Here is a 17623-nt window from a genome sequence, read left to right on the forward strand (position 1 = left end):
CTGAAAAACTTCCCGTAACAAGCCCCTCTCGTGATGCAAGGTCTGTTCGTTGCTAAGGCCGTGGAGCTGAAACCCCCATCTCCCTGCCTAAAGCACAGTAATGCCTTCACCACTGAGTGAGAGGCTCTCCCAGACTTCCTGGGGGTCTGCAGCTCACACCCTCTTCATGGTTATTTCTTCCTTTGACCTCCTATGGCCCCTGGGAGGTGCTGTGATTTCCACATCAGTCTGGGGCTCGGGTGTGAGGGGCACACCTGGGGCCTGACTGAGACCTTGGAGTTAGACCAGCCCCCTTCCATGGGACCTTCGCGGGCACCAGGAAGTCAACGGTCACTTTGATCTCTTCACTGAAAGGGAACAGCCATACTCTTAACACAGACAGCCAACGGTTTTCTTTAAAAACACCATCCATTATGATCCCTCCAGAATAATTTGTTTCTAATTAGAAACATCCCGTCATTTCAGCGGTGATTAATGCCTCTGGTCTTGAAACTGAAACATCTCAACTTTTGATCAAAAGTCATGCTATTCTAGAAAGAAATGCGATTTCCTCCTCTCCCATTTTAAGTGACGTCTCCCTCCCCCCGGGTTGAATACCCAGCAGTTAGCGGGTGAAAACAATGATTTGCACAGATCTGGAAATAGCTAATATCCCAGGAGGGTAGCCAGCTGCAGGCCATTTTTCAAACATGGCAGAGCAGTAATAATGCCCTCAGCAGGGATGGGAATGTGAAGCCTGTCCCTCATATGGGACCCCGGTTACGGTTCAGTCATTTGCTGAGGCTGGGGGAAGGGGAGGGGCCCTGCCTCCTCCAGGTTCTGGGTGTTGTTCTCAGGCACCCTTACCCAGCTACAGGAAGGGATGGGTGCCAGCCCCTTCTCAGGGGTGACTGGTCCTTATTTCAGTGAGTGCAGGATGGCACCTGTGGAATGTCCGTGGACTGGCTGGTCCCTCACCTCCCTGGAGACGGCTTATCTTTCTCAACGGCACCCGTGGGGCCAAGTAACAGGAGACTGCTTGGATGCAAAATGTCAAAGCTTCCAGACACACTGATGCCCTGACGGCCCTTGAAATTCTATTGACTTTCCTTTGGGGCAACTTGTGTGAAGCCTTCAGTCTGGAATGTGGGGAGGTTTGGAGGCTGGTTACAACGGAGAGGGTTTAAAAGTGCACTGACCCTTGGGGCAACTGGGTGGCTCAGTCAGTTAAGTGTCCAACTCTTGATTTCTGCTCAAGTCATGATCTTGCGGTTCGTGAGTTCAAGCCCTGCATTGGGCTCTGTGCTCACAATGTGGTGCCTGCTTGGGATTCATTCTCTCTCTCTCTCTCTCTCTCTCTCTCTCTCTCTCTCTCTCTGACCCTTCTGAGCTTGTTTTCTCTCTCTCTCTCTCTCTCTCAAGAAAATAAACTTAAAAAAAATGCACCCACCCCAGGCATGCAACAAGGGGACGGTGCACAAGCCGCAGAGCAGAGACAAGATGTTACTCACAAAGCACATTTAGTCTGAATAAGTGAAAATGTCAGGGTAAGAACCATCCAGTGGAATCCACCAACACTGACCTGATCACCCAGTGAGAGAGGACAAGTATCCCCACGGGATCCTTTCCACTTCTCCAGAGAAGAAATGGGGAAAAACCATGGCAGATTTCTATTAACTGTACAGATTTCTGTAACTGTGCATGCCAGCCCACCCAGGGATGGCGGAGGCAGGAGGGAGTGGTGGTGAGGCAAACAGGGTGGGGGTCCCATGGCTGAGTTCTGTGCAGCTCCTGCCCCACCACACTTGCTCCCAGTATGTTCATGCATGCACAGACTTCCAGTTCAGTGTCTGTGACGAGTTTTCAGCTTGGGAGAATGAGCCTGCGCCTGGGTCCTGGCTCTGGCCAGATGTGCTGGGGAGGGGGCTGGTGGCACCCACAAATGCTGAGTACTCTCCCCAAAGGCTCTGTGCACACCAATCAGATGCCAGCAGATACCAGCCCTGGATGGCAGCCGAGATCATTCTGTTCCATTATTCTTTCTTGTTTTTACTTTCCTTGATCAGGGATAACTGATCAAGCTGGCTGTGGTAAAAAGTGGGCACGGTGGCCTTCTAATGCCTTCCTTTCCAGAAAGCTGGGAGGGGTTATTCGCCATGGTCTGGCTACTAGAGAAGCGGGCCAGCTAAAGGCTCTACCTGGTGGGCTGTGTGTGGGAGTTGGCTGGACCACATACCAGCGTCCTCAGCCAAGGAAGCGCCCCTGAACACCGGAGGAGGGAAAGCCTGAGCTACTAGATCTGGGGCAGTGCCATGCTAAGCTTCTCAGGCACTAGTCACATTCATTTTCTGGTGTTCTGCAGCTCCTAGCGCCAGGAAGCTCATGGTACTTCAGGAAACAAAAGTGTCCCTCTGGTTCTCAAAACCAGATGGCTATAACGGCTGGAGAAAGCCAAGCCCTGGAGAGCCAACGAACATGTGTAGGGCATGCTGTGGCTCACAGGCACTGTCATGGGGACTCTGCAGCCCTTCTCGTTGTGTCCACTGGTTGGATTGAGCTCTGAACTGGGGTTTAGGAGCTTGGACTCTGCCAGAGGGGTGTGGGCATGCCACTCAGTCTTGGAGCATCTATTGCTTCTTCAGTGAACCAGGGCTAATGACCCTGGCTGCAGGGCACAGGTACAGAGGTAAACCTCAAAGGGGAAATGATGCCAGGTGCCCTGAGACCCTGATGGGTGCACACAACCCAGGCCCTAACTGACCACTCCTCCCCTCTGCTTCCTGCGCAGGGATATCTGTGACCATGGAAGCCACCCATCAGTAGCACAGGATGCACTTAGGGTGGTGACCACTAGGACCCTTCCAATTCCCCGAGTATAATGACCGCTTTATTCCAATCCACACCTGGACTTTTGGAGTCCAGATGATGTTATTTTACTATGTTGGGTAGTTGTCCCTCCACATCTTCTGACAGTTCTGACATAGGACACCACAAATGTTTTCTTATTGGTTAGAACCCAAGCTGTTGATAGCCTGTTTACGTCAAGCTGGGTCTGACATGCTTGGCTACGAGACGGTTTTGGGTATGGTTGTATAAAAGGCTGGGTACTCCTACTGATAAGACAAAGTTAGGTGAGATCAGAACGGGTTAGTCCTGGTGCCTGTGCCTCACAATGGTGTGAGCCCTGGGTGATAGGTTTGGGGCAGGAAAACGGGCTGAGATGTCCAAGTGCTGAGTCACATATACTAGCACCTTGAAGGCTCGGAGTGTCTCTGCGAAATGGCCAGGGCCAGTGTTAATGATTCTCCATTTCAGTGATAAAGAGACTGAGAGCCAGACAGATTAAGACACATTAAGTGGTGAGTCAGAGCTGTAACTCAGCCCCTTGACGTCTTTCTCACAGGATTCTAGGTTCTAATGGCACTTTTTTTTTTTTTTTTGCAAGAGCCTTCAAGTGAAGTTCAAGTGAGACTTCTTCCAATAAGACTCAGCCTGGCAACTCCATACTAAGCGCTATTACATTCATGGAGAAACCGGACCTACTGGCCTCGGTTCTATTGCTCTGGTCAGATTTTCTGATCAGGGCGTAAACAAACAGGAGGTGTTTTTGGTCGTCCCCAAATTCGCAGTTATCCAGATGCTGCATTTCAGCACAGACAGCAAACTGGAACCGGAGGAATTTGGCTTTTATGCACTCCAATAGTTTGCAGGAGTTTGTATTCAGACTTGTGGGAAGGTGGCCATTTGGGTACCAGATTTGGGGAAGTTTTGCTTTCCAATGGCCAAAGCATCTCTCCTTCCATAAAGCAGAGGCACAAACCAAAGAAAGGTACTGCCTGGGCCAGGCAGGTAAATCAAAATGCATAGTGGCTGGAGGAGTCTGGGGAGAGGCTGGAGGACCAGGGTCTGGGGGAAGGTACCAGGCCTGCTTGGCCCCAGTTCGTGGTGGCCACGTGAGGACGCAGGCCACATTGCCCTGTTGCCAGATTTCCAGACAGGGGCCCATATCCAGACTTTCAGGTGGAACTGTCCTGTTTTTAAATGTTAGTAACTAATTCTAAAATGTTTAAGACATTGTGCAGGCCATGCAAACACCAGAGGCTCTCGGGCCATCAGTGTGCAACCCAGGAGTGAAGAGGCATCGAGAGAAACAAACAGGGAGTTTTCAGTTGCTAAGACCAAAAAGAAACACAAACACACTCTAGGCTGTCATTAGAAATTTTCTTAGAAAATCCGACATTAGCAAATGTCACTAGAAATTCTATAGCTGTTGGGGCACCTGGGTGGCTCGGTCGGTTGAGCATCCGACTTCTGGTTTCAGCTCAGGTGGTCACCTTGCAGCTTTGTGAGATGGATCCCTGCATCCCATCCCAGCTTTGTGAGAATCCGCTTGGGATTCTCTCTCCCTCTCTCTCCACCCCTCCCCCACTCCCGCTGTCTCTCTCAAAATAAACAAACTTAAAAAAAAAAAAAAGAAATTCTACAGGTGTTGGGAAAATGTTCTCTAGAAGGTGTACTGGCTGGGGCTCACATGTGATGACTTAGCTCAGCCCCTGGTAAACAGGCTTCAGAGGTAACAGGTTGACAGATACCAGGTGAATGAGCAAAAGAAGGGCTAAGCAGGAAAGAAGTTTTTATATCGGATTTACATTCCTGTGCTATTTAAGCCTCTCTGTCCCCCAGGGGTGCAGGCCAGGCTCTGGAAGAAGGCTCTTCCTTTCTGCCACCCCCAAGGCTCATACCTATCCGCCCCTGCATCATCCAGGCCCTCACCCAAGGGTCCTGAAGTGAATGGAAGTGTTGTTTGCCCATGAGCCCCCTCCACATTTGCCTCAGCCAAGGCTCCTGTGTGTTCACAAGGCTTTTGCCATGGCCGGCGGCCAAGTCCCCCGCAGGATGCTGGGGCACAGCCAGCACGCAGCACAGGACAGCCAACTGGCACCCGGAGCACCCTGCTTCGTGCTTCGGGGGGGCGTTCGGTTTCCTTCCGACTGCACGCAGCCTGGGGTCACCGGCAGGTGCACAGCTTGGAGAGAAAGCGCAGTTGCCTGGGTAGACTGGGACCGCCTCGTTGAATCGAGGCGCGTGGTGAGATCTGAGCTCCTGTTTCTAGAGTTTCCTGCAGGGTGGAAACGCAGGCGCGCTGGACTCACCTTGGACCAGTCCCCGGTTTTCCATTCGTAGCAGCCTGAGTAGTCCTCGCACGCCTCCTCTGCTTTCGGCCTCATGGACGCGTCGCATTTTCCTTGTGAGTTGGTGCACGTCACAGTTCGCTTTTGGGTCCCTTTACCACAGGTGGCAGAGCACTGCAAGACACCGGTTGGATGTTTAATCTGGTCTGATTCAGCTCATCAATGCTTGTTAAGTCGCTCCTATGTGCCAGACCCAGTTCTGGGGACGCAGGGGTGAAAAGGATCCTGGTCTTCCGGAGTCTGATGCACCTGGTCCCTTAGGTGACTCCAGCCAAGTGGCTGGTGATGGGGGGAGTAGGGAGAGCTCAGGGGCACCCAGAAGACCAAACTAAGAATTTAGTGGCCTGCTGCCAGGTCCCAAAGACCAGTGCAGTGAGTGAGTTCAAGGGGCAAATGCTGCTGAGGACAGACACCAAAGCAAAGATGTGTGAGGCCCCTGGCTCCTCCCGGCTGGCCTGCAGCTATATGCACTCTGCCTGGACCAGCCTGGGGCAAAGGCACAGGTCCAGGGTGGAGAAGGGGGGAGACGCAAAGCCAGGCCACAGGTGACTTTCACGTCAGGCAGGTGGCAAGCTCTTGCAGAGAGCCACGATGACTGTTTTAAGCATGGATGCCAAGAGTGTGATGGAGCCATGTTCCCTGTGGCATTTTACTTTACTTCTTGGGAGACACTTCGAGAGACAGTGTGGGGACGGGGCCCAAGCAGGGCCTGAGGAATGACAAATCATGGGTGAGTCCTGAGAGAGGTCAAGATTCCCATTCCCCCAGGCAGCAAGATACACTGAGTTAGGGATGAGAGATGGAGTGACAAGATGTAAATAGTGCGGTCCTGCAGGGTGTATCTGGAGCCTTCTCCCCGTGAGCTCAGGGAGGGACCTCGCCCGGGCTCAAAGAGGGCTTACCCGCCTCCACACCAAGCAGAAGGAAGCCCAGGCAGAGCCGATTTGTGACCTTGGGAGGACAGGTCTGACAGCGTGCATGATCTGGCCAGCAAGAGGAGACATGGCCATAGACCCATGGAGCCCTCCCTCGTATCTGCCGGGTGCGGAAGCCCTGTCCCCACCACGCAAACAAACATGGAACTCATGGCGACAGGGAGCTGAAGGCGGTGTTCTGCCAAGATGTACAGACACAAGGAAACCCAGGCTGCCTGGGAAAGTTCCTCCCAACTGCTGGGTCCCAGAGCTATGGTGGGGACAGCTCGTGAGTGTAGTCGCCCCAACATGGAGCCCTAGCAACGTGAATGCCTGTTTTCATATTTGCTTGATTTATCAGAAATACACCACAGTGATATTCTTGAGCTACAATAAACTTGATTTTTAAAAAGTTCTATTGTGTCCCCTGAAAAAATGCACATAGAGATCAAATGTTATTCTTTATATTTCCATTATTAATGTTTATCCCAAAATGTTATTTACCTTTATTTATTTATTTATTTTTAATGAATTCCCTGTCCCATTTAGCTCTCTGACGGGCCCCTTGGGGTTCTTCCCTTCCCTTCCCTTCCCTCCCCTCCCCTCCCCCCTCTCCTCCCCTCCTTTCTTCCCTCTTTTCTTTTTAAAACTCAGATTGGCTTGTTTTAGAAGAAATATATAGGCAGGGTCATGATCCCACAATTCATAAGTTTGAGTCCCAAGTTGGGCTCTGCACTGACAGCAAGGAACCTGCTTGGGATTCTCTCTCCCTCCCTCTCTCTCTGTCCTTCCCCCACTTTCTCTCTCTCTCTCTCTCTCTCTCTCAAGGTAAACAAAGAAACTGTAGATGAAATACACAGGCTTCAGAACTGGTCACCTAGTGGGGAGCTGGACAGCATGAGTATTTGGTCCTGTGCATGGGTGAGGGACAGCTTAACAGGACCTCAGATACAAGGAGTCGGTCTATGGCAGGTGTTACCTTCCTGGGCAGGCTGGGTTGTGGCCAGGAGGGCTGCTGCAGGGAGCCTGGGTTCCTGAGTCAACCTTCAACTTCTGCTTCTCTGTACGGTGATGCTCCATGACCATTTCATCAGCCCCACCCTCACCATTTGACGTGCGGGCTCCTCCCTGGCACCGGCACCCACACCACTGGCTCTTTCTCCAACTAGAAGCCTACTTACCACTTATGCCTGAGTTTCTGCATTGTCTTACTCTATTCTGTGTTCCCTATCCCTTTCCCTTGAAGTTCAAATGCTAATGTCCAGTCTGTTTCTTTACCAAACCCTAGCTCAGCCCTTCTGACCACCAGCATTGGCTGGAAGCCTTAAGCCTTGAGAAAGGGGCAGCATTGCAGGTGGGGTTTCCTCTGGGGGACCTAGGAGGGCCATGTTCAGTTTCTCCCTTGGCCTCTGATCCAGGGATGGGGACCAGAAGCCCAGGACAGGAGAGAGTCACTATCTTTTGCCTCCTTCCTGGTTTCTGCTCCTCATTCTAGCAAAGCTGTGAAGAAGGTGGGGTGTAGACAGTAAGGGTGATCAACACTGCTGGCTGAATAAGGGCAACCTTGTTGATCAAATACATTTCTCTGCCATCAGAAACGTAAACCCATTTGTTTCCAGAAGAAATATTAAAGGGGTTGATTCAGCATGTGGTCAAGTAGTAGAAATACGAGTTTGGTGAGCATCTCATGAGTGGGGGCGAGATTTGATTCCAAGTTCAATGTGCAGAAAGATGCATTTGGCTCAAGGCTGGGCTGAGCCAGAATTAGACTGATTGGTACAGATGCTATTTCAGCATTAGGATCACATATGCGCAAAGATACAGATGTGAAATTAGAGATATTTCTTAAAAAAAATTTTTTTTTGCATTTATTTATCTTTGAGACACAGAGCACAAATGGGAGGCAGAGAGAGAGAGAGAGAGAGAGAGAGAGAGAGAGAGAGAGAGAGACAGAATCCAAAGCAGGCTCCAGGCTCTGAGCTGTCAGCACAGAGCCTGACACAGGACTTGAACTCACAAACCGTGAGTGAGATCACGACCTGAGCCAAAGTTGGACACTTAACCGACTGAGCCACCCAGGTGCCCCTAGAGATATTTCTTTAAATCTTGCTTCAGTTGTCTCACCTTTTTCAATCTGGTATTCTTTAACACTATGGTGATAGTTGATAATGTCAGGTTTGGTTATTTTGGTAAGGACTTTTTTTCTCTTTTTTCTATGAGAAAGAATCCAAATGGAAAATGTATGGCTTTGATCTGATTACAGTGTAAATCTTTTTTTTTTTTTTTAATTTTTTTTTCAACGTTTATTTATTTTTGGGACAGAGAGAGACAGAGCATGAACGGGGGAGGGGCAGAGAGAGAGGGAGACACAGAATCGGAAACAGGCTCCAGGCTCCGAGCCATCAGCCCAGAGCCCGACGCGGGGCTCGAACTCCCGGACCGCGAGATCGTGACCTGGCTGAAGTCGGACGCTTAACCGACTGCGCCACCCAGGCACCCCTGATTACAGTGTAAATCTTGTTTGGATCAGGAGTCTGGTGATCAAGGATCTTAGGCTCAAGGTGGGTTGGGGGAAGACTGCATTCCTGCCTCTACCCCTCCAGCAAGTAGCCCCCCTCCCTAAAAGAGGTCCCTTGAACGTTTAACTTACAAACCTTAGTACATGTAAAAAAAATCAAAATTTTAAACTCTCTCTTTTCTCTAAAATATAATAACGGGCAGGTTAAAGACTCAAGTCTTTAAATGGGTACATGTTAAGATCCGTCTGAAAAGTAATCCCCATTTCAGAGCAGCCAAGGGCAGACTTTTCGTTCATTAAGAATGGGCTGAATACTTTCTTATTCAAAATAATTCCAACTGTTTGGCAATAAAAAGGAACTTTAAAAATATTTTCCACACTGAAGAGTGTCTTGGATTTAGCCTTTCTGACTTTCCTAGAACACATTTGATGGGGGATCTGAGGGAAACTTGCCCTTTGTTCAGCTATTTTTTTGTTTTATGGCCAAACAGTCAAAATCATTAATGCAAAGTCAATGCAAAGACTTGAAAGATGATATTACCAAAGATAAAATATTTCCAGAATCACTCTTCAGCCTAAGTTAAAACTTAAGGCTTAATTGACCTCTTTCCAACATGTTTTATGGCATGAGGTGTGTGATTCCAACTTGCACACTAAAAACTGTCCCTTCCAGCATCTGCTTGTCTCTTACAATCTACAAAGACTGACACAGAGTTCAAAGAAAGCCTATGATACCACCTTACCAATCTGATCACACTAAAGTTCAAACGTGTTGAAAGAAAATTAAAAGATTGGTCAGTTGTTCTGTCTACCTACTTATGTACACACCTACCCATCTATCCATCCATCCATGCACTCATCCGTCCATCCGTCCATCCGTCCATCCATCCATCCAACTTTACATGAGAATTGTCATAGGAAATGGGATCAAACTGTGATATATATTATCAAAAACGTATACATGATCAAAGCCACATTATCCATGCTTTGTTTAGCCATATTGTTATCTCAGATGGAATTTAAGAATATGTGACTAGAATACATCTTTTGGTTATCTGGGGGTTGGCGAGGACTATGATGTGTGGTATTGAGTCACAAATACCATGGAGGGAAAGGCACCAATTGGGTGGTGGACAAGGCACAGAGGCCCTGTTGGTGGGTTCAGCACTGGCGACAGCCCAGGCACCCACCTGTGACCACTCAGACGCCTCCCAGATGGACAGGCAGTCCTGGCCTTCACAGCTCTGCACTGGTGCTGGCCGGGGGCCCGGGCAATAGAGGGGCCGCGTGGTGACATGTGTGCCGTTCTGCAGCTGGTACACGCAGGTCACCTCCCGATGCTGGATGCCCTTCTCACAGGTCGCTGAGCAGGGGCTCCATGGGCCTGCCACCCACCTGTCCAGGAGGAGGAAAGACAGTGAAAACATAACTGGGTGGAAAGGCCAGTTTCCCCGGAGGGCCTTCTGGACAGATCACGGCATCTTGGGTCTGTAGTGTGAGAGAGGGAGATAGACTCAAAGAGCTTTGCAATCAACTTTAGAAATAATTCTGAAGTATTAGGGCAGAGGAAGCCACATGAGTTGAGTAGTTCAATAGCTTATTCAAAACAGAAATCCTTCTGCACACAACACCTCTATGGCTGATTCAATTATTGCTCCCAAGTGGTCACTCTCCTTGTAGCGGGATTCCATATCCCACCCACTGTCTATGACGTGCTTTGTTCAATGGGGTGTGAGTGGACATGAAGCTGGCCATGTCCCAGCAGAAGCTTTGAGTGTGATTATGTGGTTTGGCTCTGGTTCTCCCTGTTTCCTGCCCTCTGCCATGAGAGCAGCAGGTCCCAATACAGGGGATGCTCCAACAGCTGAGCTCTGTAATAACATGACACCATTTGTTGCAAGCCACTGAGATAGATACCAGGCTCGTTTGTCACTGCAACAAAACCAGACTGGTATAGCCTATGACAAGGGACACTCCAGGGCCAGCTTGAACACACCAGGACCAGGTACCCCCTGCTTTTCAAAGAGTGGATAGCCCTTTTGGGTGGGGACTGTCACTCTTGAGGAGGCAACTTGTGGGCTGTGACAGAACTGAGCTGTTGCAAGTGCTTGACTAGAACTTGGCCTACCTGCCTTATCTTTCAATGACCCCAGTTCCACCATGGCTCCTGTTGGCCTTGTGGTGTTGGAAGGAAGCTGAGCAGTTGTAAATCATGATTTCTCAGGACACTGAGTGGGGCTTTGAATGGCCTTTTGGAGACACAAAAGGACTCTCTCCTGTTTGGTCCCTGCATGAGCCTCAAGTCCACCTAGCTCCCAGGAGCTCCCATATTGACAGAATGGCTCGATCTATGGCCATGTCTGATAAACACACTCCTCTTCATCATCATCGAGTCCTAAGTTGCTCAAACCAAATCTGATTATGCTATCCTATTGTTTAGAAATAACAGCAGTGTTGGGCACCTGGGTGGCCGAGTCGGTTAAGCATCCCACTCTTGATTTCAGCTCAGGTCATGATCTCAAGGTTCGTGAGATCGGGCCCCGTGTCGAGCTCTGTGCTGACAGTGCAGAGCCTGCTTGAGATTTTCTCTCTTCCTCTCTCTCTGCCTCTCCCTCATTCATGCTCTCTATCTAAATAAAACACTTAAAAAAAACCCTAAAAAAATATATCAGCAGTGCCTTTCCACAGGCAGGTCCTTGAGGGGACACTGGATGGTGCCACCCCCCCCCCCCAATTCTTCTCCAGTTCTAGCTTACTTGCTCATTCACCCATCCTAGCATGGCACATTCACTGAGGGTTTCCCATATGCTGGGCACTGTCCTAGGTTCTGATGATGAGGCAGTGAACAAGACAAGGCCCTGCCCTACAAATCTTACCATCCTAATGGGGACAGACAGTAAATCAACAAATGTATACAATAGAATATAACACAGTAAACTATATATAACATATATCATATATGAATAGAGGAGATGCCACATGGTAGTAAGTGCTTCAGAGAAAAGTAGGGCAGTGTAGGGAAGGTCAGGGGAGGAGGAAGGGGGTGAGCACACAAGTTGGCGGGGACAGCCTCACTGATAAGCTGACGTGTGAGCAGAGCCTGGAAGGAAGCGAGAGAGTAAGCAGAGAAGACTTCCAGGCGGAGGGCACAGTGGGTGCAAAGGCCCTGGGGAGGAGTGTGCTGGCAGGGTTGAGGAGCAGCAAGGAGCCCAGTGTGGCTGGAGAAGGGGGGAGGAGGGAGGAGCGGAGAAAGGGGCATGAGAAGGCACAGGGGGGAGATTCTACAGGCCCTGGCTGGCCACTGTGGCTCTTGTTTGAATAAGATGCAGTCCTAGGGGGTTCGGAGACAGGAGTGACATGCCCTGCAGGGCAGCAGCAAGGAGACCAGGGAGGAGGCCACTGCACCAGTCCAGGCAGGGGATGAGGGTAACTTGTACCAGCTGGGGTAGTGGTAGTGGTTGGGATAAATGCTGAGAAGAGGGAGCTCCCCGGGCCCCTCCCTCCACTGCTCCTCCTCATCCCTTAGGGCAAGCTCAGGCCACCTCCTCTGACTTTCAGTCCCCTTGGAAGAGCTCATCACTATCCTCTATGCCCCCAGGGAATAAATCCAGGGAAGCTTCTCTTCCCAGACCCCTTGCATAAACTGCAGGATGGAAAGGGATGCAAAGGAGTGTGTGTACCCTGGGGTGTGAGGACAAGTGACATGTTGCCTGCAAGTTGCTTACAGCAGCACCTGGCACACATCAGCCCTTATAACTTGTAGCAATTGTTATTCCTTATCTTCTCGGCAGGAGAAGATGAAGTCTCAGAGGGCAGTGAGCAAATCTTGCCCCCATTTCAGCACCTGACAACTATTTAAATGACACTGTAAGAACTAAACCCAATCCTTCCCATTTCTCCTTGTTCTGGTCTTTGGAGTGACATGATTACCTTCCTAAATATTTGAAGATGGCTCTGTTGTTCCCCTTGTAAGTTTTCTCTTATCCCGATCAAAATAATTTGCATGTGGCAGATCTGAATCCTTTCCCTTCTAATTCTCTAATCAGTCACTACTGTTCTCCAAATGGATTGCTTTGTCATGGACAAAATGGCCCAGATGGGGTCTGAAAGCAGCAGGAGAGAATGTGATGATTTTCTCTCTCTTTAAGTGGAGGCTCCATGTTTATTAATGCAGCTCAGCTCCTTGCCATTTCTATTTTCCAAACAAAATAGAACTTAGAGGACTCTCAGCCAGATCCCCTTTGTCCTGACCTTTTGCAACTGACTTTGTGAATACAGACGTCAGGCTTTAGGCTGATGACACCTGCTGTTGTGCTGACCCCAGCTGTGAACAGAGCTGTGTCCCCCTCCTGTCTTTTGTATTTGCTGTGCTTCCTGGAGGCCACCCCTGGGAACTGGGACCACTGCGTCATACTCAAGAGAATGTCACCTGCAGGCTCTTGGCCAGAGGGTGCCGGTGTCTCCATCCCTGGGCACACAACCAGAGCATGTGCTCTAGGAAATATGCAAATTGACTCTGATCCACACAAAGGTCCATCTGGGCAGCCAAGGCGATGGGGAAGAGCTGGGAGAGGTTCAGCAGTCCCGCCTCAGACGTCTCCTATGCCTCCCGTTCTATCACTAACTGGAAGAGTCAGACCCAAGGGGATCAGATTCTTATAGAGCTGTGAGGGATTGCCAATCTTCCCCGTTCCTCCTTCCTTTGCTTCTGGTGTCTCTTGTGCATTTTGGGTGCTTTGCAGCAGTATGACAGAATGGAAAACAGCCTATGCGTCCCTCCTCCCCTTTCCAGAAGAATCCTTTGACCCCCTGCAATTTCCCCTGTTGCTGTTGCCCAGAGTCTGGCAGAGGAATGGGTGACAGAGCTCCACACATGTAGACATGCATGAAACTGATCTATGGTCAGCCCTGCTCCTTAACTGGAGGGGGGGGGGGGTTTCTCTGTCCCCTGGGGCTGTGTAAAAGCGCTGTCCCTGCTCCTGTCCTTGGGGTGATAGTTACTGTCAGATGTACTGAGGATCTGCTGAGATTCAAAACAAGCTTTGTCTGAGGCCAAGGCACCCTTCCAAACCTCCTGTGGCTCTCACAGATGACCCCACACCTGCAAGTTACACGTGGGGCAGCTCATGGCACATTCCCATCTCCTTGCCCCTCCACCCTTCCTTCTCCCCTCCCACTTCCCAGCTCCACACAGGGATCTGGTTATCCAGACGCAACCATGGCACAACACCTCAGGAGAACGTACAACAAAATATCATTCAGCCTTAAAAAGGAAGGAGATTCGAAAACACACTACAATATGGAGGAGCCATGGGGACATCATGCTGAGTGAAATAAGCCAGTCAGAGAAGGACAAGTCCTGAAGGATTCCACTTACATGAGGTAACTGGAGTAGATTCATAGAGACAGAAAGTAAGATGGTGGCCATGAGGTGGGAAGGAATGGGGAGCTAGTGTTTAAGGGGTGCAGAGCTGTACGTGAGCAGGAGGTGGGGTTCTGGAGACAGACGGTAGTAATAGGCACTCAGTGTGAATGTGCCTAATGCCACTTAAACTGTACACTTAAACAGGGTTGAGGTGGTAAATGTTATGTGTATTTTCATCACAATTGAATTAAAAAATTTTTAATATATTTTATCATCAAGTCAGCTAACATACAGTGTATACAGTGTGCTCCTGGTTTTTGGGGTAGATTCCTGTGATTCATTGCTTACATACAACACCCAGTGTTCATCCCAACAAAGTGCCCAACTAGACAGAGAGTGAGAAGGGAAGGGGCAGAGAGAGAGAGGAAGAGAGAGAATCCCAAGAAGGCTCTGTGCTTGATCTTGCGAACCATGAGATCACGACCTGAGCCAAGAGCCGGGCGCTCCTTCAGAATTTAAGGAAGCGATGGTTAGGAACAGGAAGTAAGTGAGAGAAGGACAAGGAAGTGAAGTGTTCTCAAGTCCCAGGGAGGCCATGATGAGCCGGTGAGAAAGGCTGGTGCTCAGCTCTGTGCAGACATCAGGTAACCGCGGAGCATCCCTGAAGGGCGTCTTCACGGAGCGCCTGTTGCCCCGCCTGAGACTTGTGCCCAACCAGCTCCAGGAGAGCTGTTGCCCCACATAGGCCGCAAGTTGCAGGGGATCGGAGCTATTTTTCAGCTACACTTGGTTTTGCTCATCTTGACAAACAGCCACATTCCCTCCGTGAGGCCGGGGGAGCAAAAGATGACTTTCTGGAAACTTTGTTTCTGGTGGCTGAAAGAAACCATTTTACCAGCAGCCAGGAAGTCTGCAGGAGGGTCCTCTGTGGGAGAGGAACATCATGCAAGTAAACATCAGAGTGAAGTCCCACTAATCCCGAGTCCAGGAATGGGAGAAAGGAACTGTGATTCCGTAAAACAATTCATATTACAAGTGCAGCTCAAGCCTGATTGTTTTTTCACTCATGTCCTCTAAAAACCTTAACAGTGACATTTATTAGCTAAGTTTGAGTTTGTAGATCTTCTTAAAAGCAGTAAAATTCATGCTTCAGGAATCCCCCATTAACACTTCCTTAGTTCGGGCCACCCTTCCTCGGTTGCTCTCGAGTCTGGAAGGACTGAATTCCTTTCCTGTCCAGCAGGAAACAGACTCAGCTCCTCCGCACATACTTCAAGTTTGATGCTTCTCATCAGATCCTCCAGGCAGCTCAGTCACTGCCTGAGACCTTGTATTCTTTTTTTCTCTTTTTTTTTATTGCTGCTGCAGCAAATGACCATAAACTTAATGGCGCAAAACAACACAGATTTATTATTTTATGCTCCTGGAAGTTGGAAATCTGACATGGATCTCACTGGTCTAAAACAAAGGTGCTGCCGGGGCTGGTTCCCTCCAGATGCTCTGGGAAGACTTGCCTCTTCCAGCTTCTAGATGCTGCCCCAGTGCCTTGGCGTATGCTCTTGTCTCCATCTTCAACGACAGCAGCATCTGGCCAAGCCCTTCTCATATGCTATCACTCCAACATTCTCGTCTGCCTTCTTCCTCCACTTTTAAGAACCTTTGTGATTGCACTGGACCCAAGCAGATGATACAGGATAATCTAGTTTAGGGCCAACTGATTAGCAAGCTGTAGTAGTTTGCTTTTTTTTATTGCTGGAAAAAGTACCACAAACTAGGTGGCTTAAAACACCAGAAAGCTATTCTCTCACAGTTCTGCAGGTTCAAAGCCAGAAGGCAAAGTGTCGTAGGGTTGCTTCCTTCTGAGGGCTGTGAGGAAGATGTTCTATGCCTCTCTCCTAGGTTCTAATGACAGCTGGCAATTCTTGGTGTCCCTTTGCTTGTATGTATGTTACTCCATCTCTGCCTCTGTCTTCACATGATGTTCACCCTGTGTCTCCATGTCCTTACATAGCTGTCTTTGGAAGGACACTAATCATATTAGGTTAGGGGCCCACCCTACCTCAGTGTGACCTCACCTTAACTAATTACAGCTGTAATGACCCTATTTCCAAACAAGGTCACATTCTGAAATACTGACGGCTAGGACTTCAATGTCTTTTTTGGTGTATGTGTGGTGGTGGAGATGCAGTTCAACCTATCACACAACTTGATTTCCAATTGCAACCCTCTAATTTCCCTAATTTCCCTTTGACATGTAAAGGGAGTTCCAGGAATTAAGATCGATCGAGATCTCTCTGGTGGGGGGCACTATTCTGTCTACATTCCAGTTCTGAAAATTTCAGTTTCTATTCAAAATTCACTTTCTGTTCAGATCTTGATTTTGCTGAGATTTAAACTAGGTAAAAATCTTGTGAAACCCGCTGCAATGTGACTTAGTTGTTACAAAGAAACAATGACATATTTAGGATCAAGTTCTTTTGACACAGTTATTTTATGTTGACTATCTAGGGAATCTTAAATATAGAGAGCCAGAGAGAGAACACTGGTAGGTCATTCATTTTCAACAACTTCAAACTATAAACAAAACAAAACAAAACAAAACAAAAAACTGTGAGATGTATTTCAACACAAGATGTGTTGAAGCTAACAAGTGTTGTGTCTAAGGGATTCAGTCAACTTTATGCATCTACAAAATGCATCAGTAAGAAGGATCTGATATTGGCTGAGCATCGATCTATGCTTAGCTCCGTGCCAGGAATGTTCCCTACATTAGTTAAATTAACCAACGTAAGGAAAACAAGATGCCAGTATGTGATAATCTGAGCAACTGTTATGGAGACAAATGTCAGGCATAGCATCCTATAGGCCACGTGTAAAACATCACAGCATAAAAAGAATGATGGGAAACATCTCAGCCAAGTGTGTGGTCCTTGGGGGAAAGAGAAACATATAAACAGACAATTTCTTCACTATCTTACAAGTGCTGTGGAGGAAATGGACCTTGAGTTGGGTCCTGATGGTCAATGTGAAGTTGGCCAACCAAAAAAGCAGGACTGGTGCTCTCATAGAGAGAGCCTGCCCATGATCCCATGATATTTAAGCAGCAGGGGGAGGGAGGGAGGAGAGAGAGAGAGAGTTCGAGCAAGCAGCTGCCCAGTTTGGGATGGCTGGTTCTTGAAGAGTACTTAAGGGCGGGTGGAAGAGAGGTTGCCTTGGATGTCTCAGGTAACCATGAATCTTGGGACAAGATGATGACTTTCACTGAGGCAGTAGTGCAGAAAAACAGATATAAGACTATTCAAGAGTGGGGTTGAAAGGGCTTTGGGTATGTGGGGTCAAGGTGATAAAGGGGGCAAGAGTCAAGCTCAGGATGGGCTCAGAGGAGGCCAACAGTACCTCCACTGCAAGGGAGAACATGGGGAGAGGATTTAGCTTGGGGGCAGAAGGGTGGGCACCACTTTGAGAGGGTCAGGTTGAGGCAGCCGCTGGGCAGCTGAGTGGTACTGGGAAGGGTCTGAGGGTGCAGTTCTGGAGTTCAGGGGTGGGATCTGCGGTGGAGACACAGGGTTGGAAGTCATCAGCAACAAGGTCATGGTAGAAAGCAAGATAAGAACAACTCACCCAGGGAGCTTCTACAGGAAGAAAAGAGGATGGG

General features: G+C 49.0%; 1 protein-coding gene across 4 annotated transcripts in view; it reads right to left on the bottom strand.

Annotated features, from left to right (window-relative positions):
- Positions 1–17623, bottom strand: part of ADAMTS17 (ADAM metallopeptidase with thrombospondin type 1 motif 17) — a 346681-nt gene that overhangs the window by 13038 nt on the left and 316020 nt on the right. For all 4 annotated transcript variants that reach the window (XM_043554794.1, XM_043554792.1, XM_043554793.1 and 1 more), the window contains 2 exons: positions 9794–9998; positions 5133–5285 (listed from right to left, as the gene is read on the bottom strand). In XM_043554794.1, coding sequence (XP_043410729.1) covers positions 5133–5285; positions 9794–9998 — 358 coding nt within the window. The remainder of the gene's footprint in view (positions 1–5132; positions 5286–9793; positions 9999–17623) is intronic.

The sequence above is a fragment of the Prionailurus bengalensis genome, chromosome B3 (assembly GCF_016509475.1).
Source record: "Prionailurus bengalensis isolate Pbe53 chromosome B3, Fcat_Pben_1.1_paternal_pri, whole genome shotgun sequence".
Taxonomy (NCBI): domain Eukaryota; kingdom Metazoa; phylum Chordata; class Mammalia; order Carnivora; family Felidae; genus Prionailurus; species Prionailurus bengalensis.